This window comes from Corvus hawaiiensis, chromosome 3 (genome assembly GCF_020740725.1).
Source record: "Corvus hawaiiensis isolate bCorHaw1 chromosome 3, bCorHaw1.pri.cur, whole genome shotgun sequence".
Taxonomy (NCBI): domain Eukaryota; kingdom Metazoa; phylum Chordata; class Aves; order Passeriformes; family Corvidae; genus Corvus; species Corvus hawaiiensis.
The window spans coordinates 86,702,167-86,729,903 of NC_063215.1; the positions used below are offsets into that span (position 1 = coordinate 86,702,167).

At 47.8% G+C, this 27,737-nt stretch overlaps 1 protein-coding gene and 1 long non-coding RNA gene across 6 annotated transcripts in view; one reads left to right on the top strand and one right to left on the bottom strand.

Moving 5' to 3' along the window:
* The window catches only part of MDGA1 (MAM domain containing glycosylphosphatidylinositol anchor 1), a 143,713-nt gene extending 125,942 nt beyond the window's left edge, over positions 1–17,771 (bottom strand). For both annotated transcript variants that reach the window (XM_048296991.1, XM_048296990.1), the window contains exons 1-3: positions 17,740–17,771; positions 17,157–17,459; positions 16,802–17,046 (exon numbers count right to left, since the gene is read on the bottom strand). In XM_048296991.1, the coding sequence (XP_048152948.1) occupies positions 16,802–16,928 (127 nt within the window). In that variant the 5' untranslated portion in view covers positions 16,929–17,046; positions 17,157–17,459; positions 17,740–17,771. The remainder of the gene's footprint in view (positions 1–16,801; positions 17,047–17,156; positions 17,460–17,739) is intronic.
* LOC125322807 lies at positions 16,492–27,126 on the top strand. 4 transcript variants are annotated; one of them, XR_007202227.1, is made up of 4 exons: positions 16,492–16,704; positions 17,654–18,664; positions 26,072–26,420; positions 26,945–27,126. It is a non-coding gene; the product is annotated as an uncharacterized LOC125322807 (long non-coding RNA). The 4 variants fall into 4 exon arrangements; XR_007202226.1 differs by having other exon boundaries at positions 16,493–16,704; positions 26,072–27,126; XR_007202225.1 differs by lacking the exons at positions 26,072–26,420; positions 26,945–27,126 and having other exon boundaries at positions 17,654–20,228.
* Positions 27,127–27,737: the final 611 nt, after the last annotated feature.

The following is a 27,737-nucleotide window of genomic DNA, read 5'->3' on the forward strand; positions in this document are numbered from 1 at the left end:
GATACTATCAGAGATTAACAAGGGTTTTCATGGTTTAGGGCCTCTAAACCAGGCTGCAATCCAGGCAGCAGGAATTATTGTCAGTCCTTTCACTGAGATTCAGACTGAGCCCTCAATTACAATTACTTTGGTGCAGATTTAGATCTCCAGACCTTGCTATCTCCCAGAAAAATGTAAGAGGAATGGAAAGTTACCACAGACTAGATGCAAGCTCAGTCCCAATGAAACAGAACGTTTTCTCCTTTAAAACAAATTTTATATATTTCCCTCTCTGTTCTGTTTACAGTGTTGATTTTCCCTAGTAGGAAGTTACTGTATCATATCCCTCCTTGAGGACCATAAAACCCAGAAAGAGCTTCTGGGAAGGTGGCCACAGAACTCAACACAACACAAAATGTCACAGCTTTCCCCAGGCAGGGATTCTAGAGAAATCTAGCAGATTATCAGAGACAAAAGCAGCTTTTCCCAAATGGATGAGTGATGCCTTTGCTGCAGTGCCTACAACTGTACTGCTCACCTAAGGCACCTGGCTGCTGCCATCTGAGGGGCTGCACGCTCCAGGGGGAGAGCCTCTGAATACCGGGGAGGATGAACAGACTGGCTATGAAAGGGGAAGAGTCACATTCCTGAGAGACTGAAAGACAAAAAAGGAAGGTCATTCTATGATTTCAGTAGGTGAGAGCCTCATGCAATTCTTTTCTTCATCGGAAAGGACTGCACTCTTCTCTACTCAACCTAACCATCCCCAGATGCTGCAGAAGAACTGCAGATTTGGGTGTATTACTCACTGGTTACCCAAGAAACAACAATACACTGATCCAGCAGCAACCAACATTACGCACACAAAAGTATCATGAGGAGACAGCTTCTTTCCCCACCTAGGCAAGTTTAGTGTCTGGAGGCTTTCTGTCCTGGAACATGTGGAAGTTAAGTCTTGGCTTCATTCCAGCATCAGCACTGGGCTGAGAAGAACCCTGGCCCAGCTGACTCCCACCAGGAAGGGCATTGCTACAGGAAACACACCAGCTCCAGAAGCACTCACAGACCTACAGCCCAAACTTCTTCTTGGAGGGTGACAAGATGATGGACGAATGATCTGGAAATGTATCTGCCCAAGAAAGAGGCAACAAAAAAATTTAAAACATAAAATAAAGGCAACAACAGCAATAATGCCTGTGTTAGGAATACCATGAAGTGAATTTGTGTGTGTGAATCTACACAATTAGTTGGACAAGGAAGAAGGTGAGGCTGGAAAGAAGCCTCTAGGAAGGAAGGCAGGATAAGGGAGCACAGGGAATCTGAAAAGCTACTTGACAGCAAAAAACCCCAAAGCAGCTGACAGTAGGTTTGCTCTCTCACTCTTGCTCTAAAATTGAAGCAGTGATGAGAGCTCACACCAGCAGAGCAAACACTACAGTAGAGATTGCTGGTGTGGCTACAGAAGCAGCCCTGGAAGACTTCAGCCCTGCCTCAGATCACATTTGATCTCACACACAGGCCCCAAGAGACCAAGGAGCTGGCCCTTAAGCCCAGACCCCGAGTTCCCTGATGACCACCAGGCTAGATTCTCACCCCAATGAGAGGGGGTGAGACATATATTTAATGTCACACATGTACAAATCATTACAAAAACATTAACAAAAAGGAAAGGAGAGACATGGACACAGTGGAGAAGTCCATCCACTCTGGTCAGCAGGGCAATCTGAACACATTATGCCTAGGTCTTTCTCAGCTGTTTCTCTGCTATGCTGAGCTCTCTGGTCACCATTCCTTCAGCAGGTGCTGAAGACACTCTGTGTTTCTCCACAAGTGTTCAAAAGCTTTGTGGAAGAGGGTCAGGAAAATACCCCTCATGAGCACCAGTGCCTTCTACTTAATCTTAGTCACACAAAAAGATCAAACCAAGCTTCCAGCTGCTGTTTGCCTTCAGTGTTGTAACTCAGTATAAAGGCATCACTTGGGTTTTCTTTGCTGCTGCTTCAGCTGTAGGAATTTCCAATGTATCTGGAATTAGCACGCAGGAAGCTGGGGAAAAGAGCCTTCTTCAGTTGCAGACCTCTTACAGGATTTTGTTGACATACCCACTTTATGTACAAAAGCATACAGTCCCTTCCTTTGCAAACCCCTCTCTCGCAGAGCCAATATGTGCATTTAAAATAAGAGATAATGTACCCCTTTAATACAGTCTTTATTGTTCAAACAAGTATTATTTTAAGCACAGTGAATTCAGGAAGAATTCCGAAGGTGAAGCAATGGGAACTGAGGAAAGAGAGAAGGCAGATGGGAAGACGGTGGTGACAATGGGACAAAGACTCCCCCCCAGCCGGCCCTTATCTCCAAAACAAGCTGAGATCCTGAACACTAGCTCTATTTATGTCCCTTCCTGCTAGCTGCACTTTTTAAGGACACCAGAAAAGTTTGGGCACAAACATAGGTGACAAAGGCAAGGAGCAAAAAACTTCAACAATTGTAGTGCAACTAAGCAACAGAAAGGAAAAATTCCTCTTATTCTGGCATAACAATCCTGCAGGAAAGCAAACGATGGAGAAAATAAAAAAGAAATCCAAATAACTCTTCCAAGCTACCTCCAATTCACTTCAAGACAGCAACAAGAGACAGGCCTGCAGTCACTAGAAAAGGATACTTGAGTGTTATCACATATCAGATAAAAGAGCCAAAAAGCTTTTGGGGTAGGAAAGACTGCTTTTCCCATTATTCTAGACTGGCCAATGGTAGTGGAGGCATGACTAGCAGAGAATTAAGGTGTAGTTCAAGTATAAGATTTATCCCATTCTGCAATAATCACAAGCACAATCTGAGTCCTCCAGAGCAATGATGCTTGAAATCCAAGTACCCAGACACTTTTCAAGCCAAGAGAAACAAGAAATCCCCCTACAGAAATGAAAGTAGATCCAAAAACCAGTGACTACAGCACTTGGCCTCTCTGGCAGCACGTTACCTGGTGAGCTAGGTCTCGAGGTACTGCACTCTGGTGAGACAAAGCCAGCACACTTTCTGAAGAGGATTCACACTCCAGGATGTTCTGTGCTCTGATGACAGATCTGCCAGCAGCAGCCCACCAAAAGCAGCTCAGGGAGTGCCTGAGAGAGTGACAGCAGCACAATGACCACAGCAACCAGCCAGTGATGAAAAGATGCAGCCAAGTGGAAACTAAACTGAAGTTTAAAACTAAAAATGTCTTGAGTGAAAATTTAATGGTGATGGGGTGGGGGAAAAAAAAATCAGATGTCCATGAAAATCTGTAAACTACTAAGGCAGGACACCACACAAAAACTGAGGTTGCCCTGTCTGTGCCCTCTCCATTCACATCCAGAAATCACCTCACTGAAAACCACCAGCTTCATTTCAAAACCTCTGTCTGAGGCAGACAAATGGCACCACCTTCCATTCACACAAGCAGAAGGGCAGAAGAAACAAACAGATTTGAACTTTTTTGCGATTTAAAGTGAGTTTATTTGTTGCTGGTTCTTATATTTTGGGGTTTTTTTTCAACTTGGCTTACACTGAAGTCTTTAAAATAAAAAAGTCATAAAGAAAGACTGACACCAACAGGATCCAAACCATTATGTGCAGCATTTCAGGCCAGCATTTTTATGAGAGCAAGTGCTCAGTTGGATTTAACTCTCTTGCCTTAGAATTAAAATGCTATCTAGAGGAGTAGCACAGCAGAGCCAAAAATTGTATCCAGGAAAGTGAATCCTGTAAGATTTCCTCTACCCTGCTTCTAACTTCTTTTTTCCCTGAGGATCTGAGGAAACACAAGCATTTTGCCTGGTCAGGCAGTAGCAGAAGCTTGAGTCAGAGTTTGGCCAGCAGTTTTTGCTGGCAGATCACAGGCACAAGAACTGCCTGCTCACACCCCCATAACAGCATCAGTTCTTCTGGGCTAACAAATAAAAAGTCATCCATGTCATCAAGGTGAGCAGGTATGACAAAGCACATATAAGAGGCAAGATACCAACAAAAATCCTATCAGCCAAACACGCCTCGAAAACTAATGACAATGACTCACTGGATCAGACAAAAAGGGAGAAATACAATACAGGAAAAATCAGTTAGTTCAGCAGCTGAAACTTTTAATTGCAAACTATTACCCGTTTGGCACCACCCTGGGATTTGGGCCCCAGCCTTGGTGTCACCTACAGCTGTTCACCCACAGACAACAGCAGTGCTCACTGAGCATCTGGGACCCTACAAAAAGCGTATAGAAACACACATGCAAACGCTGTATTTAATCCCCCTCTTTCTTGCAGTGGAGGTGCTGAGACAAGCCCCCTTTTACATGACCCTGAACTTACAGCTATTGCTTTCTGGCAGATGTGCAATCCTGTTCAGGGAAGGCTTCTACCTGACGGGGATGGCAGTTCTCACTTGCTCTTCCAATCCTTCATTTTCAACAGCAACAATGTCATGGGTATTATCATGAGACCAATGAAAGAGAGAAATATTCTCATTCCTCAAACTTACACACCACCAACAGCATCCATTTCTTTTTGCTCTCTTTTTTTTTTACATCCAGCAATAGCTAGGCACATTTCTTTCTCATTTCCCTGTCTACCTCACCAAGCACATCACAGATCCTAGTACTTTTTGGCATTTTCCCATTTTCTCCTTCTGCAAATTTTTGATTTAGGGCTAACAAGCAAAAAGCTCACAAGCATGGTTTCCTTCCCCCAACATCCTCACTTACTGCTTCCTCTAGACTTGCTTTGAGACAATCAAATGTAATTCTTAAATTAAAATATCTCAATTAAGTATTAGTTCTGCTGGAGCTTTCCTGCACACTGTTCTATGCAAGGAAAGAAAGTTTGTGGTGCTGTGATGCAGGGCTGGTTCCTCTTTTTTCTCTACTTCTAAGTGTCTGCACAAAATGCCCTGCTGACCCAACTGAAGCTGAGTGATAAGCAGCTGATCTAGTGTGTTTTACCCAACATCTCCTATCTAAAACCATCTCCTTACGCAAGCCATATGCTGCAAACATACTTTGAAATGTCTCCATAATAATCTGAGAAGCAGAACTGTTTGTCAAATAGCACACGCACTACTGCTGGCCACTTGGAATAACCATCAACCACAAGTAGGTACATATGCTCATTGTGATCTGCAAAAATCAGCATGGCATCTTTGCCAAGGCTTAGCAAATGCCAGAGTGGTTTCTGGTTTCAACAACTGACATTCACTTTGGCCAATTTCTCCTTCTACATGGAGTTTCAAGCCTGATTACCGACCACAAATATGTAACAAATTGCTTGTTTCAATTTGTTGTGGTTGTTATAAACATATATTATAGTATTGGCTTCTCGCAAAGTATTAAAGTAGATATTATATAATGTTAGAAATGCTTTTTGCTGTGTGGATGTAGTTTTCTCTCGTTTTAGCAAGAATGTTAGCAAGTATGAGCAAGTAAGATAACCTCCAAGCGAGCAGAGGATGAGGCCCAAGGAGCTGCTAATCAACACTTTGTCCAGGGAACAAAAGGGCCCAAAGGCTGCTCTGCCAGGAGAACGGGCGGCCAGGAGGGTCCGAGAGCCGCTATCACCGCTCTGCCCGGGGGGCAAAGAGGCCCAAAACTGCAATCAGCCCTGACTGTCTGAGGAATTAAGAGATCCACCCTACCATCGACTCTTACCTAGCGGGCCCAACCCCAAGAATCAAAAGAAATAAAACCACAAGGCCGAAGACTACGCATGCTCTAAAAAGGCGGACCTAAGGAGTGGCCATGCAGATCAATTCCTGGAAAAGTTTTAATATGAATAGAGAACAGACAGTAAAAATGGTATAAAAAGGACTCACCTCGGGCATCAGGCGTGCTCTTGGCAGAGCGCCAAGGCACCCGGCCGTTATCCCTTTGCTTTATTTTATGTGTCTCTTATTGTCTTTATGTTAAACTCTTTAAATTCTAACAGGAGAGTGAACCTCGTTTTTCACATGGTGATATTCATGCCTCTCACCCAACATCCCAACATGAAAGATTTATGGTATTAATCATGCACATCATAGTAAACAGTCATTCTGTACTGTCAATTGCATTTTTCTGCTGAAATAAGGATGAAAGTGCTGAGCTGCTTATCGTTTGACCAGCCAGAACATAAACTATTATTGTGCTATTTTAACCAAAGCTGGAGCTTAGTTTCTATGGGTAACGTCTTGAGATGCAGCTACATGGTACAGGAGCTTGACGATCCCATTTTGAAAAACAATTTAGAAACTTAATCACAGATAAATGCAAGGCTTGTCTATGCAAGGAGTTATTCTGAAATAGCTTTTCAAAATTAAAGATTAATTCCAGACCTGTTGTTCAGAGGTTCTCTTTCACCACAGGAAACTGCATTAAGCCAGTGTACACTCCTACATAGACGCTTGCTTGAAAGACACCACAGATCAAGAAGAACCCCAGTACTTGTCTTACCAGAGTTTGCAGCTATGGGATTGCAGCAGCTAAGATGCTGCAGCCATCAAGCTTCAAACTGCACCCCACAATAAGCCAGTTATTTGGATTTGTAGGAGTCCCCCCCTAGTGGCACAGGCAGGACTTGAGTTGACTCTACTTGTTCGCACTGCAACTCAAAAGCAAGCATGAACCTGGTGTAGGTGCCCCACAACCCACTTACCGAGGGGTCAAGCACAGTCTGTCACTGCCAGGTGACCCCAGGCACAGGGGGCTCAGCACACACCACAAGGCTCCCTCGGGATGTTGCACGAGTGGCTGGAGCACAGGCCAGGCTGAGCTCCACGCTGTAACTGCTGCACTGCAATCAGTAACCAAAACTGCTAATTTAAAGCTAGCTCAAGAGTGCACCCGCAAGTCACAGTCCTGCTTCTGCGTAGGCGTAGTGTGTGTGTGCACCGTGAGTCAAACTGTCAAACAAATACCACTGACACCAAGTCCTTTTGGTCTTCATTAGCATTTGGGAGACAAACACTAGAAATTTCTCTCTGTCTTCATACTTGTAAGAAAAATAGCACATACTTAAAATGACAAAATGTGTTGGAATATTCGTATTTCCCTTTTGCTTCTTCCAAACCTGTGCTCTGCTCTGGCACCCAGCCGCATTTTAGAGCCATGGCCCTTGATATTGCATCTTCTCCTTTGTCCCAGGCATTGTCCCTAATTGTGTACCTGCTTTTCTTCCCATCCCAAATCTTTGCTCCTTCATGGCTAACACTGCCTTCCTGTCTTTCCCCCGGGTACCATCAATAGTCATTTAATCTCCTCCATTCATGACAGAAGTTTTCCATAGCAAGAAATACTGCCTCTTTGATCAAGTGCAAAATAATTTAAATCGTTGCAGAATGAGTCAACAGTTTCCCAAACTGATCCTTCTGCAGATTCAAGCACAGCAAAGCCACGTATGTACCCACAACTAAAAGACTTCTGTCTCTCCCAGTGCTGTACAGGAAGGCTTAACTTCTAGAAGACCTCCAAAGGGTGTCCTAAAATAATCCTAATCTGTGTCAAAGACGAGCTAAATTAGTAGTGAAAGACAAAGCATGGTTTTGTTTTCTTACTAAAAGTGCTTGATTTGGAGATAACTGGATCAGAGCCAATTTTCAATGGCTTATGCCTTCTTATTGAGGATGTATTTACCTTGAATCTATCAGCCACAGGGATTGCACTTAATACCAGCTGCACTTTACCAGAGAGAAAGGGATAGTTAAAACTGTGCTGATGTTCGATTCTTCATTCTGCCACGGGCAAATCATTTAATCTCCATCTCATTTCCCCACATGCAGACTGGAATTACTGGTGGCAACAGAGGCATTGTAAAGGTGGAAGTTCATAGATATTAAAGTGATGAGAGACACATAAACCCACAAGAAATCCACCATGTACAATGTGAGAGCGATTTTCAGGGTCTATCAACTACAGTACAGATGCCCCTACCAGTTAAATATTCCTAACACCCCAGCTGGATTCACTTGACTGGCACAGGAGTTCAGTCTCCCATCTCCAGCTGGCTCTTGCTGCTCACGTTACTTTTATAAGCCTCAACTTCTCACGATTCTGCTGCTTTGAGGAATGCTCCAAGTCAGAATAATCCATTTATTAAACTTAGCAAAAGACACTCATTCTTCACTCTAGATCTACGAATGCCTTTTTTCACTGTGCAAGGCACGCAACAAGCACCAGAAGGTGAAACAGTATTTGTAAGCAAAACCCATTTTGACACGTTTCTCAAACATCTGTCTGAATCACATCTTTGTTTTTCCTTTTTATTTCATGCCAAAGACACACAAGAGATGCACAAGATTCCCATCCACATTTATTTTAAAACAATTTACGCTAATTAGTGAAGGACCATTTCCTTCTGAAACAGGAACAGCAATAGCAAGCAGTTACTCTTGTATTAAATGTCCACCTGCAGACATCCTAAAGCTTTTCTCACAGCTTGACTTTTGCTTTCAATGTTTTGTCAGTTCTTCTTTAGGCAACATTTGCTAATTTGTCTTCAGAAACTGCCGTTCTTACTGCACCTTTGTCAATTGCTATCCTCAGCCTGCCATTTCCATTTACATGAACCCAGCAAAAGTATCTGCATGACATTTGTCCTACACTACGGCTCACAGTGGGGAGAAACCACAAGCCAGCACATCACAGCCCGGCAGATTTTTAGTTACATCGGTGGTATCTCCCCTAGGCAAGCTAAAGCAAAGGGTAACAGCCATGAGTGATTTGCAGCACGAGAGAAGTAGGAGACACAAGAAAGCAAGAAGCTAGCCAGATCAATAAAACTTCTTGTGGTCCTTGCTTGCTGCCTTGATGCACCATCTCCCTGGAGGTCTGCAGCCCAGCACAGAGCCCTGACCTGCACACAGAGCAGTGCTGGTGACTTCAAATCACCAGGCCATTCCAGCACCACGGCTGTCCGCAGCGGGCTGTCCTGCCCGATTCACAGCCACTGAAATATATAACTGTGTCTACATAGCTGTTCCTTGCTAGCACAATACTGAGAACACTGCGTGCTCTACAGAAGCAGCATCCTTCTCAGAGAAGTTCAAGCATTACCAGAACCATAAAGCTCTCTGTTCATTTTGGGAATACAGTCACAAGCACACCTTGGAGTAACCACATTGCCTAGTCTAGAAGAACAAGTGGAAAATTTGAAGAACTAATCATTTAGATTCATCTGCCTCTACTTCCTCAGTTAACTTTAGGCATCTCCTTTGCCAGCCATAGGCCACAGTATTTGGGCATTAAAACTAAAGCTTTAGTAGCCAGAAGATGACCTGGGATACAGCATGGCGAATACAGTGGTGCAAAGAACTCCCTGTAGGCAGCAACAATGCTCAGAAGACACTGTTGCTCTAAGCTAGGGTCCCTAAGCCGTGTTTTCCAAGGGCCAAAGCACCAGAATCAATCCTATACCTCTGCTGTGGCCCTCTCATCTCTGCTGCATCACAGAACCAAGGCTACAGATATATCACAGCACTAATGCCTTCAGCTGAGAATTTTGAAGCCCGATAGGCAGACATCACCTTGCCGTCTTTTCCTCCTCTCCCAGAGCAAGGCCATGCATGAGTACCCCTCTTCCCTTATATCCATTCAGACTGCTTTAATCCTACCTTTTCGATACCAAAACCGACCACCAAACAAACCCCTAAACAAACAAACAAAAAACCGCATAAAAAATAAAAATCCCCTAATCACAACTACACAGTTATGTTTAAAAAAAAAAAAAAAAAAAGGAGTGAAAACCTCATGAAGTACTTAAGAGGCCTGCGCTCACTTTTTTCTATAATCTTTGTTTGGAAATGGACAAAAGGACTGAAAGAATAGCACGTTCATAATCCAGGAGAGGGGGGGAGAGGAAGGAGACAGAGGAAAACAAACAGAAAAGGGGAAATGTTAAAAAAAAAGGGCTGGGGAGGAGGGTATCGGTTATGTACTTGGGTACAATTTGACAGAGCTCCAGATCCTAAAACAAACCCGGGACAGATGCAAAGCCGCCCGCAGGCAGCCAGCGCCAAAACCTGGACGCGGCAGCTCCATCCCGGGCGCTCCCTCCCACACAGCCTCCCAGAAAACGCCGGGAAGATGGACAGCGAGGTCCCGCCCGAAGTCCGCCACGGTGGCCACGGGAAGAACGAGCCGCCTGCCGGCGTGGCCCGCCCAGCCCGGCAGCCGGGGCCGCGCCCCAGCCCGCCCCACGCGTGTGCGGCCGGGACGCGGTCGCTGCCACAGCGGGAGCGGGTCCCGGGGAAGTCCCGGTCCACTCTCCCGGGGAAGGGCCGCTCGCCGGGCACCCCCGGCGGGGCCGTGCAACGCCTCCCTCTGCCGGGCAGCGGCGGAGGCGCGGCCCCGCCGCCCAGATGTGCTCCGCAGCCGCAGCTGGAGAGGAGCCCGCCGCCAGGACGGGGAAGGACGGGCAGCCTTTTCCTCGGCTGGGAGGCGAAGCAGGAGCCCTGCGGCGGCGCGCTCCGCCTGAAGAAGTCACAAAGAAGCGGGAGTCTAAAGCTTCGTTCCGAGAAACACCTGGCACTGGGTACAAAGGCTCTGCCTCCCATCATGTGCTGCCCCGGCTAACCCGGTGGTAACAGCCCTTCTCCCGCTTGAGCTTCGTTGAGACAAGACCAGCTGTAGCCCAGGATCTCCTTTTCCTGGCTCCACTTCTCAAGCTCTTCCCTAGCTCTTTAATGCAGCACTTTTGAGTCTCAGCTCCATGAATTATCACACACTTAATTTCTTCTTTTAAACAATAAGCAAGTGCTTAGCTATAAGAAACGACCTTTTGTTGTTTCTTCAGTCACCTTCCCCAAATGAGGGGCAGATGAAAGCTTTTTTTTTCTTTTCAAATCCAAGGACTTTGGATCCTATCAGAGCAGAGACCTACCAGCTAAATGTGGGCACAGAGACATGAAACACACAAAGTCTCTTTTTCCACTTCTCAACACATCACTCTCTCTGGTTGATCCTGAAGGCCTTCCCAGATCAGCATTCTGCTGTGTGGTGTCAATGCCATAGCTCTCCCCTTTCCTCCACAAGCCCAGAGGACACTGGCACATTTTCCCTTTTTGAATCTAAACCTGTGTCATACCAGAGGATGATGATCAGCAAAAAGTGTCTGATGTGTTCGCACTTGATGTGTTCGCCTTGAGTGCTTGAGAGCAGAAATGGTCTCAACGTTTTCTTAATGGTTTCAGTGTACCTAAGATCTGGGCTAGCAGGTATGGCCTGAAGAAACACATACTGTATCACCAGATGTGGGTACACACAGCCTTTCCGAGAACAAACCCACATTATCCACTGCCTCTTCTCTAGAAGGCTCATCTTCACAGCAAAACACAGCCACCCCTCTGCACAAAAAATATCAACATCTCACCTGTCCTGCTGAGAAATTCACCAGTGAACTCTCTCCAGAGCTACACAGGCAAACCAGTTGCCTGTGGACTTCCCTTGTGCCAACTAAAGAAGCTTTTTGCACGTAGGGTTCGGGACATTTCCATGAACAGGGTAAGAAACACCTCCCACCCCAAGCTGTCTTTCACTAGTAGAAATGCATCTCTCTCTATTGCTTTTGTCAGTACATCGGCACTGGGCAGAAGGCAATTTTTCCCCACCCCCCACCCCTGCCCTCCTCATAACAAGCCATAGCCATGCAGGCATGGTTCTTAGCTTAATGCTAATGGACTATGCTTAATGAACCAAGAGAGCACAGTGTGTATGGAGGGAGGGACTGGAGGCCTGAAACTGCACTATTCAAGCAAGCAGAATAGCAGTAACTCATCAAAACACAGGCAAAACAGTAGGGCTTCTGGTTGATGGGAAGTGTCCCAAGACCCCTGAGTTACCAGCATGGAAATCATTTTTATCTTTACTTCAAAATAGGAACAGCAGCCTCAGCAGCACAGCACCCTTTACTGCCACCACTGAATTACTGTGGAAAGACCCCTCCAGGGCCATCTTCTGCTGCATCTTCTACTTATTGGGAGTCACTTAATACACCTACCTCCCCCTCTTTCAAACTCATCTGAAATCATATATATATATTTCAAAAACTCCAGTGCGAACCTGACACAGTGATCATTTTAAAAGCTGTGCTGCTCATGTCAAATTATTCAACATCTGTCTTCATGTTCCCATAAAAATTAGCATAGGATGGTGGTTTCTGATGACACCTATAGTGAAATATTTTGACTTCATCCGGCAAGTTGCAAACAACCTGTCAAGACGATAATGTCAGTTTTCTAGTACTGCATATTAAAGTCAATTGAGGGCTTATCTGGTGTGTGAAGCTACTGACCTGACCTAAAACCAGAGGCTCTAGTGTCACAGAAGAGTGAATCTGACGCATTACAACTGAAGAACAGCAAGACATTCTGAAGCAGTGGGCCGGACAGATTTAATGCCTTGACCTTAAAGAGCTGATCAAGAACTGTGCAAATCTTGGACCAACCCAGCCCTTTGGTGAGACTATTTCTGTGGCACTCCAGTTACAAAAGTCATTCCTCAAAAGGCTTGAGGTATACAGACTTGGCCTCAACAGGTTTAAGAGCTGGACAACAAAGAGAAATGATTGAGCACAAAGGATGTGTGTACATCCATGTATGTATGCATACACACACACATATTTAGTTTGGAGGGCCACTGTTTCCAAGCATCGCATTTTCCAAACAGAATCAGCCAAGAAGTGGCTCACAGGAGCCAGCTCCATCACTTCTTTAGCCAGCAATCTCTTCAGCCATTTCTGAGGACACAGGGTGCACTGAGATGACAGCAAGGCAGCTGAAGAGTTCCATGTCTTGGCCCCGAGTTACTGCTGGCAAAACAGCTCTAGGCAGAGGCATGTGAGAGGGATGGATCCAGATCACTAGGCTCCAGGTGACATTAGAGTGCCTGTGCCCCAGAAACTGTCAGCAGAGGACATGCACACACACAGGTTGCAAGAAGGTGTGAGGCAGCCTACATTAAAAAAACTCTAAGAAAAGTGTTTTTACTTGAAAAAAAACAGGTAAAAGGAGCAGGAAACAAATCATGTCATGTGTACATGAAATGAAGAAGTGTGGATGTTTATGACCTAAACACAGGATATGTTTTATTATGACACTCCACCATCACAGACACAAGAAAACAGTCTTCCACCAGGTTTGGGTTTTTTGCTGTCTGTAGTGGCATCTCAGGGGTGATTCAGTGTGATGGTGTCTCTTAAAAGAAAGAGCCTTAACAGGTCATTTATTCCCCACCTCCGAGGCCAGGGCAGAACTATTCTACACTCCAAGCGCTTCACCCTGCCAGTTTCAAGTGCAGCCCATCCAGTCGCTCTCATCATGGTGCCAGGCAGCTTTCCTTGCTGCCCAGCCTAAACATTTCCTTTTATTCCCTTTCCATCACCTTGCTGGCTGTAGCCCCTCATCACACACTGTGATGCCCATTCCCAAAATGCCTTTTCTGCAGGCGAGTTATGAGAGGCAGGGCACAAAACATCCCACTTTCTTATTCTGCCTGAAAGGCTGCTGCTGATCAGTGGGACTGTGCTAATTGCATGACAGCCCAGAAGTGTTAATTATACACTGGACATGGAGCAAGCATAGCAGAAGCACTGTGCACACCAAACCAGAGCTACACAAGTCCTGAAATCTAGAAGGGGAATGGAAAGCAAGAGGCATACTTTTCCCTTTGAATGCCACCCCACCCTCAATCCTCCTCTCTCAGTCTGACTTATAGTCTTTAGGGGTTGATAACTCCAAGCCTCGAAGGGCAAGTCCCCTGTTTCCTTACCCCCTCATTCCTCCTCCCCAATTTTGACATTTTCTAGAGATCTGTTACAGTTGACTCCTCATCTTGACCAGCAGCATTAACACACCAGGATTGAAAAGCACATGCAGTCTGGGAAATGGGCTACCACAAAAGGCTGATAAAAGTTGCCTCTTGGCAGTCTGCTGAATTGCCTTCCCCATCAGGCCAGCCTTGTCTCACTGCAACAAACAAGGCTGAAAGAATAGGATCAGCTAATGAGAAGAGGGTTTCAGACACACTTCAGTCATTACAACAAATGCCAATTTATATAACAAGCCTCTTCAGGTAGCAGGCAAAAAGCACCTTGACTCCTAATTAAATTGCACCTCAATTGCAAATGCTTCTTTCCCAGAACCCCCCTTATACGCATTTTATTTATACCATTCATCTCAATAAACCCCTCCAACAACTCTGCTCTCCCAGACAGAGGTCTTTTGTGCACATCCATGTGGGTGTATTATTTAAAGGGTACATCACATGGATGCTTTATCTTGTTTAATCTGATTTAATCTCAGGAGATTTGCTGAAGTAAAATATATTTATAGACCTATATAGATGCCTCCCCCAGTCTCCCCTGCCAATATTCAAAGGCAGGAAAACAGATCTGAACCGTGACACTTGAGTTCCCATCATTTTTAAATTAGGTGCCACATGAGATTGACATTCACAACACAGAATGCTGAAGTACAGCTTAAAGCTATGGCAAGAGACCAATAAAGAGAAAAACCCAAGTGGAGGGGGGGCAGTAGCACTAATTTCTAATCCTGCTTTTTATTTTTCCTTGCAAATATAACAATATTAATCCAGCTCTGCTTGAGCCATCAGTAACAGCAATCTCACATCCAAAGAAACAGTTCTGGCTGCACAAGGCATGAAATCAGCCCAGGGTAGTGGACTGAAGGCAGAATTGGTAAGGACAATATGAAAACTATTAGTCACCGTCCAAGTTTGCAGCGTGCTGATTCCACGAGACACTGCTCTGGGCTGCACTCAGCGACAACTGAGTATTAAGGCTCCTGTTGTTCGATAGTTTGAAGAGGTAGGGGTGGGGAGAGGAAGGAAGACACTAGATTTCCCCTTTGTGTAGTTAAGTAAGAGAACAGATAGAAGTAGTGTACCATTTTGGCTTAAAAGGATGCCTTCATCTTAGTGTATGTCTGCATCTGTGCTTTCTTTTGTACACAGCTTCTTCAATCCCTCTCTGAGTGAAAAAGACAAAAACATCGGTAAGTTATTCTGAAGATCTAATAGCAGCAACTCTGTCAAATGCAACTTCACTGAAGTGTATGAAAAAATACAACAGGCAACCCTCTAAAGCACATTTAAGCTCTGTCCCTCTTGCTACAATCCTAAGCGGTGAGTCCATTCTACAGCAACTGACAGCTATTCGGCAGCAAACACACTGAAGGGAAATAATAAAAGTTCAACTAGAAGCAGATGACCTGTTTTAAAGGATTAAATGGTATGCCCTGACCAGGTTTCTGTACCACAAACTCATTCCACTCCTCATCTTTCCAGCCTTTTAAGGGTCATACAATTTTCGTCTGGATATGCAGACCGGGAGAAAACACATATACTGAGAGGAAGAAAGAAAAAAATAAAGGAAGCTGAACACCCTCTTTTTAAAACAGTTATTTTACAAAACAGATCCAAACTCAAATTAACATCCCAGTCCTCAAGGAGAAAGGAGGAATTGTTTCCATTAAAGAAATACATCATTAAAAAGTGACCTACAAAGACTTACCCATAGTCAGTGAGACTGAACTGATCTTTGCCAGAGCTCACACAAGAGACTGGCTGCGTGCTGTTAAAAAAGAGGGAGCGGGGGGGCTGGATTCTCTCACTGGGGTCTCTCTTCAGAGCTCAGAGAGCTTGGCTTGTTAGAGGCAGTGGCATGCCTTCCAGAAGGACTTTACAGCAACGCACAACTGAGTTGTAAGCCAAGATAAAGCCGGCTTGTTATGAGAGACAAGTCTTGTGGGTTGCTTTTATTTATTTTTTCCCAGTGTATTGGAAATGCAGATCTTGTAAAGCAAGAATTCAGAGAGGGCTGGGAGAGGGAAAGGGGGGCTGGATGTCTGGGTAAAGTAAATCCCGGGTGTTCTCTCAGCCCGGGGCTTGTGCTCGGCAGCACGGGGTGCCATCCCCCGCCTCTGCCCTCTCACTGAGGGGCTGTGGAAGCCAGACCTCTCATGAGGAGACCACCCGAGCTCGCCATTTGCCACCCTGCTTGCAAACCAGGAGAGGAAGTAAGCTCCGTAAATGCAAAAATCATAATAGTAAAATAGGGGAAAATAATCAATCAGCTCGACATCAGCTCTGCCACAGACCACCACCCACCCATCTCCATCACCTTAAGAAGAAAATCAGCAGCAAAGTTCCACAGGGTGCAAAACCAGCCTCGCCTCGTCCCCCCGGGGAGCCCGGCGGGGTTCGCCATGGGGAGCAGCGGGGAGCCGGCCCCGCCGAGCCAGGTGGAGCCGTGCCGGTGGCGGGAGCGGGAGCGGGCAGCCCCCGGCACCCAAGGAACGAGACCCCCGGCGCGGCAGCCCGGCCGCCCTTCTCCCTGCTTCCCCGTGCCGGTGGTCCTGAGGGGAAGGAAACCCGCAAGCGCAGCGCGGAGAAGGGATCCTCCGTCCTCCCGCTGCCCCAAAGAAAATGCAACTCGGAGGTGCTCCCGGAGCCGCCCCCGCCGGCATCAGCGTGGCGTCCCCACGCGAGGCGGGTGGGGAGAGGGGAGGCAGGGCCGGGGCTCCAGTCGCTCCCCCGGCGGCAGCCCCGCCGGCGGTCCCTGCGTGCCATCTCGGCGGACTCGTACATGGGAGGCGGCCAGAGGTTACGGCGAGGAATTATGAAGTAGCTACAGGCGCTGGAAGCCCTATTGCTGCATCAGTCTCTCCGCTCAGGCTGAGACGAGGTTCGGCGGCATCATTTACTTTCTCCTGCAGGTGCTTTTTAACTTTGATCCCACCGCCGCCTTCCGCGCCCTCGCCCCCCACCCCTCACCCCTCCTTCGCAAACAGCGACCGCGACAACGTCTCTTACCGTACACCCCTTGTCCCCTGCTGTACACGGGCACCAGAGACAGGAATAAAAAACAGATCATGTCCATCTTCAAGGCAGAGCCTTCATCGCCGGCGAAGAAAAACAGCCAAAACAGCTCAGGCAGCATCCGGCGGGGGAGCAAGGAGCAGCCGAAAGCCTCCTGAAACGCCGCCCCATGCGCCCCACTCCGCGCCGGGCACCGGCGCCCCTCGGGCGGAGGAAGGGACCCCCCACACCGGGGCCGCCTGGGGGTAAAATCTAAAATTAAAAAAAAAAAAGGAAGGAAGAAAGAAAGAAAGAAAAAAAGAAGGGAGAGAGCGAGAGAAGCAGGCAGGGAAGGAGAAACGCGGAGTACCGCTTCTCGCTTTCCCTCGCCAGGTTGCTCGAGGATCTCCAGGCGAACAGGCAGCCGCGCCCGCACTCGGGGTACGGGGAAAGGCCAGCCCAGGGGCACCGGGCCGGCGCCGGGCTAGGGCAGGAGCAGGGCCCGGGCCAGCCCAGCCCTATCCCCCGATCCCTGCGGGAAACGGGGCTCCTTTGTTCAGCGGGAGCTGCCAAGCGCTGCCCCAAGTCCCGCGCTGCCCGAAGTGCTGCCAACTGGGGCCAACTTGAGTGAGTCCTCGCCCTTCCTCCTCCTGACGAGCTCTGGCCGCAGCCCCTGGAGCGGACGGGGAGAAGGAGAAGGAGGTGGAGAAAAAGAGGGGAAGCGAGGGTGGGGGGTAGGAGCCAGCTGCTGAAAGGCGGAGGGAGGGATAGGTGATCCTCGCTCTTCTTTTCCAGATCTTCTGAGGAGGGGATTGTTGTAATTAATCAAATCCAGGAAGGATTTTTTTTTTTTTTTTTTTTTTAAAGCGGCTCCCAAGAGCTCCCCCAGCTGCACTGCACCGCCCCAGCCAGCCTGAAGGGAGAAGCAACCGAGGAGCAGACAGACCACGCACCCTCGCTGTGCCTGCAGCTCAGCCCGGCTCTCCTCACCTCCTCCCCAGCCTTGCCAGGTCCTTCGCTCTTCAAAACTTTCCCTGATGTTGTGTGCCGACCTCGTATGGGTGCGTCGCCTCCGTTCTTGTCTGCTCCGCCCGCCTCGCAGAGGATTTACAGCTGTAGAGAGGCCCCTGCCTCTCTCCCTCGACGGCTGCCGGAGCTCCTAGTGGGAACTAACAGGCTGCAACTGGAAGGGAGACGACAGTGAGGGACAAGATGCTGAACGAAGTTGAGCTACTCCTGCCAGACGCCAGCTGGAAACCGCTTGGCAGGTCTCTACCCCTCCGCTTTTTCCTGAAGCGCCAAAATCTCCTGCAAAAGTTGCCGGGAACGTCACCGCTCTGCAGCCGGCCCCGGGGCGCTCCGCTCCACCGCCCCCCGACGGGGCGTCCGGGGGTTCCCGCGCCCGCCAGCGGGGCTGGCCCGAGGTCGCTTCCCACCTCCCTGCCTGCCGGCTCTGCCAGCCGCGCCTTATTTTCTCCTCTGTTGGCTTGCCAGGTTTTCCCCCTACCCCCTTCACCATTTCATTCCCCTCCACCATTTCACTCCCCTTCGTTTAAAAAAAAAAAAAAAAAGAGCCAATTAAAGAGGGCGGGCGTGCTGGGGAGAGCCCAGCCTCCTGCCCAATTCTGCGAGCCTCCCCACGCCTCGCCCCGGCCCAATTATAGACAAGACCGCAGGGGTGGGGAGAAAAAAGGACTTGCTTCGGGCGAGAGACCGGTTGTCAGTCCAGGGTATCCCCATCCTCAGGACGCTCGCGGCAAGGTTGGCTTCTCCCGGCTGGGACTTGAGATGCCAAGGGATAGGGGGCAGCGCAGGTTGCCGGGGTGTCTCCCGCACTGGCGCTCGCTCGTGCCAGCAAAGTTTTTTGGGGCCCCCCAGGTAGGTTGCAGGCTGGCGGGGCTGCCTTGTGCATGCTGCTAGGGAGCGGCGGGCGCGGCGCTCCTGCGGGGCGGGGGTGCTGTGCGGGGCCCCTGCCCGGTGCGTGGCTGCGAGGCCGCGGTACCCCCGGACTGCCGGCCCCGGGCCGTGGTGATGTTCCTACACGGAACCCGGAGCGGGAAAGCTTTGCATGCCCCGCTCCCCGTGCCCCCCCCCGCGCAGGGCCCGGGGCGAGAGGCCGGGAGGAAGAAGATGCTGCGCCAGCCCCGAGCATCACCACCGGCACCGGGGGCTACGCGGCGCCCTGGTTTGCCATCCCTATCTCCGTCTGCTTTGCTAGGGAGATAAAACGCTGCTTCTGGGAAGCCTAGACCTGCTCGCCCCCGAGCTGGCGAGCCCATCCGTGCCTGGCCCGGGTCCATAGCAATGAGCCAGACCGTAAAGCGGAGCCAGCGCCGTGGAAACCCCTCTTAGGGGCGCGTTCTGCTCTAGAGAGCCGGGCTCCGGCTCGTCTCTTCCCCAGCGCTGGCCCCGCCGGGGCTCCCGGGGACGGGCTGATGCGGGTATCCCTTAGAGACAGCGGATGCTCTCCGGCCCTTCCTGGGGGCTAGCCCCTGCGCGCTCCCCGCCTCGGCCAGGCGCGGGCTAGGGACGCTGCCCCGGGGGCTCCCGGCCCTGCCCCGCGGCTCTGCATCCACATTCTCTCCCCGAGGCAGCTGGCGAGGGGTGCGGGACCCGGCAGGCACTGAGTTGTCATGTGAACAAGTCACTCCCTGGATAAAAATGTAATTAAAAAAAAAAAAAAATCAAAAGATATAGACTAAAGAGCGACTGGCTGCTCAGTCATGCTCTAACAAACAAGCAATTGATAGATATAACCCCTAATTAGTAAGTAGTTACTCCTAGTGTAAACGGTACTCAGCAAGAGAGAAAAGCAGTAGCATACACCAGGAAGAGAGCAGTGATACAGACAAGACAGCATCACCCCAGAGCCCAGCATCCCCCCAGCGCCCGGAATCCATGCATGAGGGACGCATGGCAGGTGATTTCCCACTGGATTCTATTCTATCACTTGTCAGGATACCACCACTATAAAACTGCCTTGCTCGTGTTTGTGGTGGTTTGGCTTTTTTCCCCTTTGTATTTCTTTTTGCTATAACTAAGGGAAGATTTGCCAAGAAAGTGTGGTTTTCACACTCTAAGATGCCTTTTCCATAGCTGATGGCATAGAGCAGGGCACCCGTGAAAGCACCTGATGTGAGCAAATTTATTCTTTAGTACAATAAACCCTTATCTGAGAAAGATTTAATCCTTCCCGCAGTGGGTGGTTGCAGTGTTAATAAAGGGTGCATAGGTAGAAGGAGGCAGCCAGCACCAGGCGGACACGTGGATCAACTCCTCTGCCAGGGCATGAGGAGAAGCAGGAGCTGATGATAATGAGACAAAGTAAAATTGTCTACATCTTCACAGAGCAGGCTGAAAACAACCCAAGGAAAACAAGATGAAGAGATGTTTGCAGATCCAGGAAGCTTCGTGGTGATAAAATAAAGCCATGGAGACATGAGTCTTGTTCTTTTCTATGCATAATTTTGAAATAAGGATATTTATGTGGCATTTTGTAGCCTTTCCATTATTTTTTTTTTCAGGGATTCTCATTAAATTATGGAATACTGCCTCAGTATTTGAATGAGTATGAATTACATATCTGGCTAATGAGTCGAGAAAAAAAATCAAAAAAATGTATGCTTCACACCCCTTTTTTGTGTTAGCATTCAATGCACATGCTCATGTTTCACTGGCACAAATGCTTCTGAAAGATGAATTTCAAAGTAAACTGCCAAAGTATATCCTGAGTGGGAAAAAATACTGCCAGAACCCAAGAACATAACTGCATTTGCTAAATAAGGTAATTAATAATTATTGCTTGAAGCCTAATAAATCATAGCATTCATAATTATGGAGTTTCCAATGGGTGACAGCAAGGCAGCACTCCCATGCACACTTGCTAAGCAAACTACTAGTTATAGGGAAACCATGCCCTGTAGTGATTCTACTTGTCAGAAAGCAAAGATGAAGGATGCCTTTCCTCCCCCCCGACTGTTTCTGCAGAATGTATTTGTCCCATCTTTCCATCTGGGAGTCAGTGTCTCCGGTCGCTTCTCAAGACCCCACTTGTCAAATGAGTCCTGTCTCTGAAATATTTATACATACTCCATCACCTATATTTCACAGCTCTGTTAAGAGGTAGACAGTCTCTGGGACAGCTGCTGTGTTCAAAGAGAGAAAATCATATAAAGCATGACACCAGGCAAGCCGCGACTGAAGAACCGTGTGAGGCCAAGGTCCAGTTGCATGAACATTAATTATCTCTGTGTCAATGTTTTCGTGCTATAGTCTGGTGCAGTCTGTCATTTCTTTCTTTCCTGGGATGATGCAACTATCTCTGGGCCCCGGTGATCTCTTCAGCTTGTGGCCTGACATTTCTATCACCTCTTTCCTGTTCATTTTCTTCTCAGCAACCCATCCAAGAATGTCTCCAGGATCTATGATGTTTGATCTCTTCGTCCCCTCCCTCCTTCCACACATATATGGAAGCTTTACTGCAACATTTCTCTCACTATGCCCACTGAAAGGGAGTAGTAATAGAAAGTAGGAATAGAAAAGGAACATAATGGAGCACCTTAAAGGGAATGGGCAAAGCCAGGGTGACTCCAAATGCTGCAGGGGAGGTGAGACTTTTGAAGGGGAAAGCTGGAGGACTCTGTAGCACTGCAGCAGAGATGTTAGCAGGGAGATGGGAAAACAAGGGAATTCTAACTGCACCATAGGTCTGCATCGAGGAGCTGAGCATGCAGGGTTGTTCCTGTGCTGCTGTTGAGCTGGAGCAGGTTCTGCAGCACTGTGGGACAGGGTAAGTGTCTGACCTGAGGTAGTGAGATTGGGCAGCAAAGGAGCTAAAGAGGGGAAACTGGGAAAGGCAAGGGAAAGCCAGTGTGTGCGAGGAAGGGGAGCCCCTTCAAACTGCTACAAGCAAACTAGAGACAACAGCACCAGGTAGTCTGCAACACACAACCTGCTGGAAGATGGGAAGCTGGGCAAAGCTACAATGACAGGATGCAGCTAAACTGCTGTCTGTTTTCTTTCTGTTTAACTGGTCTTCTCAGGAAAACTGTAGAAAAATTTATTAAAAATCCTGGTTTGCCATTCTGAAGTGCTGGAATCAGAATCTCTTTGTGCAAAAAAAATTCCCCTGGCCTAGAGCAGTGTTTCCCATCATTCATTACACCAGACTGGTGCTGCTGCAGTCTAGATCCTCCTGGGTATCTCCTGCTTCCAGTATGAAGCATGCCAAGAGAGGGCTATAAATCCCAAGGGTTCTGCTTTTCTGTCCTCAGTTCTCCTCATCTCCATTCCAGGGAATACACCTATGCTGTGCTCACTTTCTTCCCAGATGCATTTTACAACACTAGTGGTACCTCTGAGTCTCTTGTGTATCCTCTGCATTTTTGATTACCTCTCCTCATCACAGATAGTGTTTGGTACCGAAAGGAGCGATGGAGAGGGAGTCCATCTCTATTCTTCACCCAAGGTATTCATCCTACCTGAGCATTACCACTCTTCCTCCCTGCACTTCCCAGATGCTGCTAGTCACAGGGCTGTGCTGGGATTTCTGACAGCTAGTTGCTATTGTGTTGGGTTCCGCTATTCCTGCCCCCTGCCTTCACTCAACTCTACTTTGACAAACTTCTGTTTCCTGGTTAAGGCTTATTTGAAAGCCATTGCAATGCCTTGCCCCTGTGATCTTAATGTGTGGCCCACTCTTCTTTCCCCAGCTCAAGTGCTCACCCCGTGCCCCCCTCACTTCCCCCTTCCTGCTTGTGCACTAAACCCACAGGCTTTTAACTCAACATTTTCTACCAATCTCTCTGCGTCTTAGCCTATATATCTAGTTTGCCAGAGATCCTGCTGGGTTAGGATTTTTTGCTCTTATGCTTTAGGAGAGATTTGGGCTGGTATAGGGGCTCAGACGTGTCTCAGCATCACGGGGAACATATTTTTCTTGTTTCACCTTTTCTTTGATCTTTTTTCTCCTCTGCCTGCTTCTCCTTCTACATTCATGCTTTCTTCTTGTTTCCTACCTTCCCTTTCATGTGTAAAAAGTGAGTTGAGAAAATGTCAAGCTGATTCTGGTCAAAGGAACTTGTTCTTCCTTTCTTCCACTTCCTTTTATTGCCTCAGTGCCCTCTCCTAGCCCACATCTCCCAGACTGCACTGGAGAGGGATACTTTTTCACAAAGAGCAGATACAAAGGGTTTGGCCATGATTCTGCCCTGTTCATGCCCTCTGCCACTACAAGCGAAAGGTGTATCGATTGCAGACTTCGTCAGTGCCAGGCAGCTGATCTAAAACATGTGATCTCTACCCTGCAGTGGAGGTGGTGGTGCAGGTGACAGCAAAGGAGCTGCTCCTGAAGCAGATGCCTCCAGACAGAGGGCTGTGCTGGAACCAGTGTCAGCACTCCCAGGAGAATATGCTACTTGAATTTCCCCTGAGGGGTTTTAAATGAAAGTCACAGCGTGGGGATGATTGATCAGCTCGTACAACTCTTAGCTGGGACCTTCCTGTTTAGGCCTTGGTGGAGACAGCCTTTGGCTGCAGACAGGATATCATGTCTCCCTGACGAGAGGAGGAAACCATCCTGCAGAGTCACTTCTGTGGAAGTGCCCAGGTGAGGCTGTGGCTCACATGCCCTGACACCTCTCATTGGTGAGAGAACTCTCCAGCTGGTGTTCTCACTTCAGTTGCCCAGTGGCCACACTCGTTTTTGGGAAGCTGATCCTATTAGCAATACAGTGACTCAAAATAACACACAAGAAGTTCCTCAGTCCCATTTTGTCCTTTGAGCCACCCTCACTTCAGGAAGTTGAGCATTTTTGTTTTGGATATAAAAAGGTAGTTGCAGAGAAAACTGATTTTCTGCCAGAATCTCCCCTCCCTATCAAACCCAGCCCACAAGAGCTAGCAGAGCTGGTTGCAGAAAGATCCGACAGTGTGCCAGGCAGGCTGCAGAGAAGAACATCCCATTCAACTCCTGAAGGATCCCCACTGCTTCCTGGGGGAACATACACTGCTGTTCAGAGGTGCAGCTCTCCACCAGCCTCTCACTGTAAAGCAACAATGAAAAACATTTGGAATCCATAGCTGTCAGAGACAGTGTGCACTGCCACAGTCCAAACAGCTTGGGCAGTCAGACCATTACTGGGATGGGCTTCGTTCCACCCAGGAGAATGGCTGTGCAGTCCCCAGCTCACCTGGCCATCACTGGCTGTTTTGACTGGAGATACCTGAGTCAGCCCAGTGCCTGGTGGAGGCTTCCTCTTACTCTCTTTTTGGCAGCTCTTCAGCTGATTGCTATTTTCCTTCACAACCACAAATCCACTCTCCGAGCCTGACCCATCTTCCCTCTGCCCAGACTCCTTCCAGGAGGGTTATAAATAAACAAGCTTTGACCTGAGTTTTGGAAATCCTGAGGCCAGAGTTCTTGTTCGAAATATAGTGGCCCCAGTGTACTTATCTCTTCCAGAGGCACTCAAAGATAGATGTGGACACTTATGTTTTAATTCAAAATAACTTACAAGGCCTGTTTCACTGTCCTTCCTTGCTCTGCTCGTACCTATAGCTCAGAGTGGCAGGTGAATACATCAGAGGGTTTCCAGAGGTTTAAGGAGAAAATGCAAAGAGCTACCTTACTGGGCAATGCATGTCTCAGTGCCACTGAACTTCCCTGCTTTGGGTCTGTAAGCTGATGAGGTCTGGAGGGATAGAGTGCTGCAAATCTTACTTCCGTGAAGGAGGATGCTCTGACCTCATCTGCAAGGACAGGGTCTCTCAGCCCTCATTTGTGTTCCTCAGCAGTCTCTGCACCTATGCCACTTGTATAAAAACATTATTTCATCTCAGTGTTTTGATCCTGTATGACATTAAGGAAACTTGGATGCCTGAAGTCCAAGCGTTTTGAGAAATGTGAAACACAAGAAAAGTCAAGGGCAGTTGGCTCCTCTATCTTAATCTAAAAGCCACTCCCTTCTCATGACCCAAATGCAGCCCATGGTGCAAAAGTAGCACACAAGGCTCAGCCACTTTAAGTGAGTTTGGGAGTAAAGCCCCTACAGTTAATTTGTGCAGAAGTGGTTTCCTTGTAGGGTATTGTATACAGTTTATGAGCTACCCTTACAAGTTGCTATTGCCTCTTCATTTTCAGGTGTTGTTTGCCATTGCTGCGGTACTTGACTCAAGGATCCAGTGAATTTTACTTTTGTGTTAAACTGTATGTACACACACACACGCAGATACACACACAAATCCTTTTCTCTTCCATCCCGTGATACACTACAGCTACATTTTTAACAAACTGCCTGTTGGAGTGAAAATATCTTGGAAATTCATTGCACAAATCCAGAAGTTGCAAAAGAAATATGCGAAGAAGAGAAAATGTTCAGAACTGTGCCTGCTGAAAGGATGTTAAAACACAACACACACACACACATACACACATGCACACACCAAGGATTGTGCTTTTTGGGGTGAGTCTGAAGCACAATTCCATGTTGCCTTTATGCTTAAATATTTTCACATCCTTAAGGCACAGCAGTATCCTTATTTTTCCTCTGTATCTTGATGCATTTTAGAAAATCCATGGTGAAATACTCTGTTTCAACTTAACATGACTATTTATAACACAATTGTACAGCAATTCAGAGTTAGAAGAACCATTACTGTAAAACTAAGTAACACTAGATGCTACATACAAGAAATTAACAGAAAAACCCTGTTGGGAGGAAATTCTAGATAAACCAACCGCTTTCACCAACATATTTTTCATTGGAGCTGCTCTTATCATTTTAGAGAAGCTGGGGCTGGAGCTGCCTGGGGACACAAGAGAGGTGTGTGAGTTCTCTGTAGCATTGAAACACTGCTCCTGGGGAGGCAGTTTACCAGCAGAGCTGCTCTTGCCAGGATCACCCATCTCCTCACTGCTCCCAAGTAACACAGCAAGTGAACCTGCACTGACGCAGAAGGGTTTTGCTGGCATGGCTGTCTCAGTCAGAAGCTGCACCCCTGATCAAAAGTGAGCATGAAGGAGCACTCTGCTGTGTGAGGAGGGGGCTGAAACACAGAGTCAAGGTGTGACTCACTCAAACTCAGGCAGCAAGGCAGAGGGATGAGCAGAGCTGGAACAGAATGCTTTCTTGCCTCATTTCTCAGCATGGCTGCAGACAGACAGAATTGCCACTGAACTGTGTATTCCAATGTATAATTACTTGCTTATTAGCTGGCTAGCTCATTATGCCAAGAAAGTTAGCAGGAATGCGGAACAAAGACATTTCTCTTCTTTCTGTCTTTCAGACCAGAGAAATGGCAGATCATACAACCTGCTGGGAACCTCCACCTTCTCCACTCTTCACAGGCTGGCAGAGGTTGAAGTTTGATTGATTTCTCAGTTACATCTAGTCCTCAGAAGAAAGAGAAAAAGAGCTAATCATGCTAGCCTGATACTAAAGCCAGAGACTTTGATGGTTGTTGCTATTGCTGCTTCCAGAAGAGTGATGTGCTGGGCACACAGGTGATCTTGTGCTGGGCACACAGGTGATCTTGTACTGAGCCTTGAAGACGTTGGGAGCAGCCAGCTTTAGCACACACCATTGCTTGGAACCTCACAGATGGGGAGGACTATGATATGGATTGTTAGCCTGAGGTAAAGCCAAATCCAGGGCCGCTGGAGCCAAGACAGGGCTTGACTTACCGATTGTTTAGGTGGCACTTTCCTAAAGCTTGAAAATGTAATCCCCTCTGTTGCAACCTCCCTCTAGGGGCTCACCAGTCACTTCAGTGTTTTAAGACATATCACTTCATGTCTGAAATGTTGCACACTCACCCTGTGGGTTTCCAAAGAAGTTTGTCCATGCAGCTCCCCAGGTGGCATGGTGAGGGGTGAGAGGCTTCTCCTTTCTAAACCAGCCCCTGCATCCAAACTTCCCCAGGCAAATCAGACAAGGGTTTTGAGCAGAAGCAACAGACTTCCCTATTAGCTATGTCAGTCAGTAAAATTAGTGGAAAGTAGCATAATTTTTAGATGGACCAAATCATTCAGATTACAGAGACAGAAGGAACCACTGCTGGTCTGATCTCCTGTTCTAATCAAAGTGCATTGTGAGGAACAACCTCCAGAGCTGATTTCTGATAAGCCAATAATAAACCATTCATTTCTATTTCACACAGAGCAGTGCCATATTCCATCAGGATGCACAAACCAGTATTCTGGAGGAACAATACACATCTGGAATCAGGTTTACAGCTCTTCAGCAGCCCTCAGATTTGCAGATACACCAATATCTGACTTGCTGGAAGGTTTCATGGCATGTGATTCTGGCACTGAGGAATAAATGCCTCTGATTTTCCTACTCTGATTTTTCCTGGTCTTTGGCGTCAGGAATGAGGGAGACAGATGCCACCTCTCCATCCAGCTTCAGGGAGGACTGGGGGAACCAGCAAGATCCAGGTGAGAAGGAGAAGCTGGTGGGGAGTCAGGCAGCACTGACTCAGGAATTAATGGGGTGGGCAGAGAAAGGAAGGGCTGGAAAATGGCCTGGGGGAGGGATGAAAGAAGGACACTGGGGCAGCTTGAAGCATGGGAGGAGAAGCAAGGACTGCTGGAAAGATGCTGGGAGCAAGTAGACAACTGAAACTTGGGGAAAGCCAGAATGAAGAAAGCACTGCTTGCTGGGGCAGGGATTGGAGGCCCCTGGTTGGGCTGATATGTGGTCCTGGGCCATGGGTAGGGCGAGGGGAGGCTTGTCAGGGGAAAGACTGGGCAGGGTCCCCAGGATCTGGCAGCTCTGCCCCTTCTTTCCGCCCACTTAGCCCTTATTTTTCTCCCTCCCACCTTTGTGCACCCCCTCACTTGCCTCACACCCTGCCTTAATTCCCTTACAGTCCTGCCCTTGGAATGAAGCTAGTAGAGTTGGAAGGGCTGAAATAAAGGAGCAGTCAGGGAAGAACAGGGTGAAAAGTG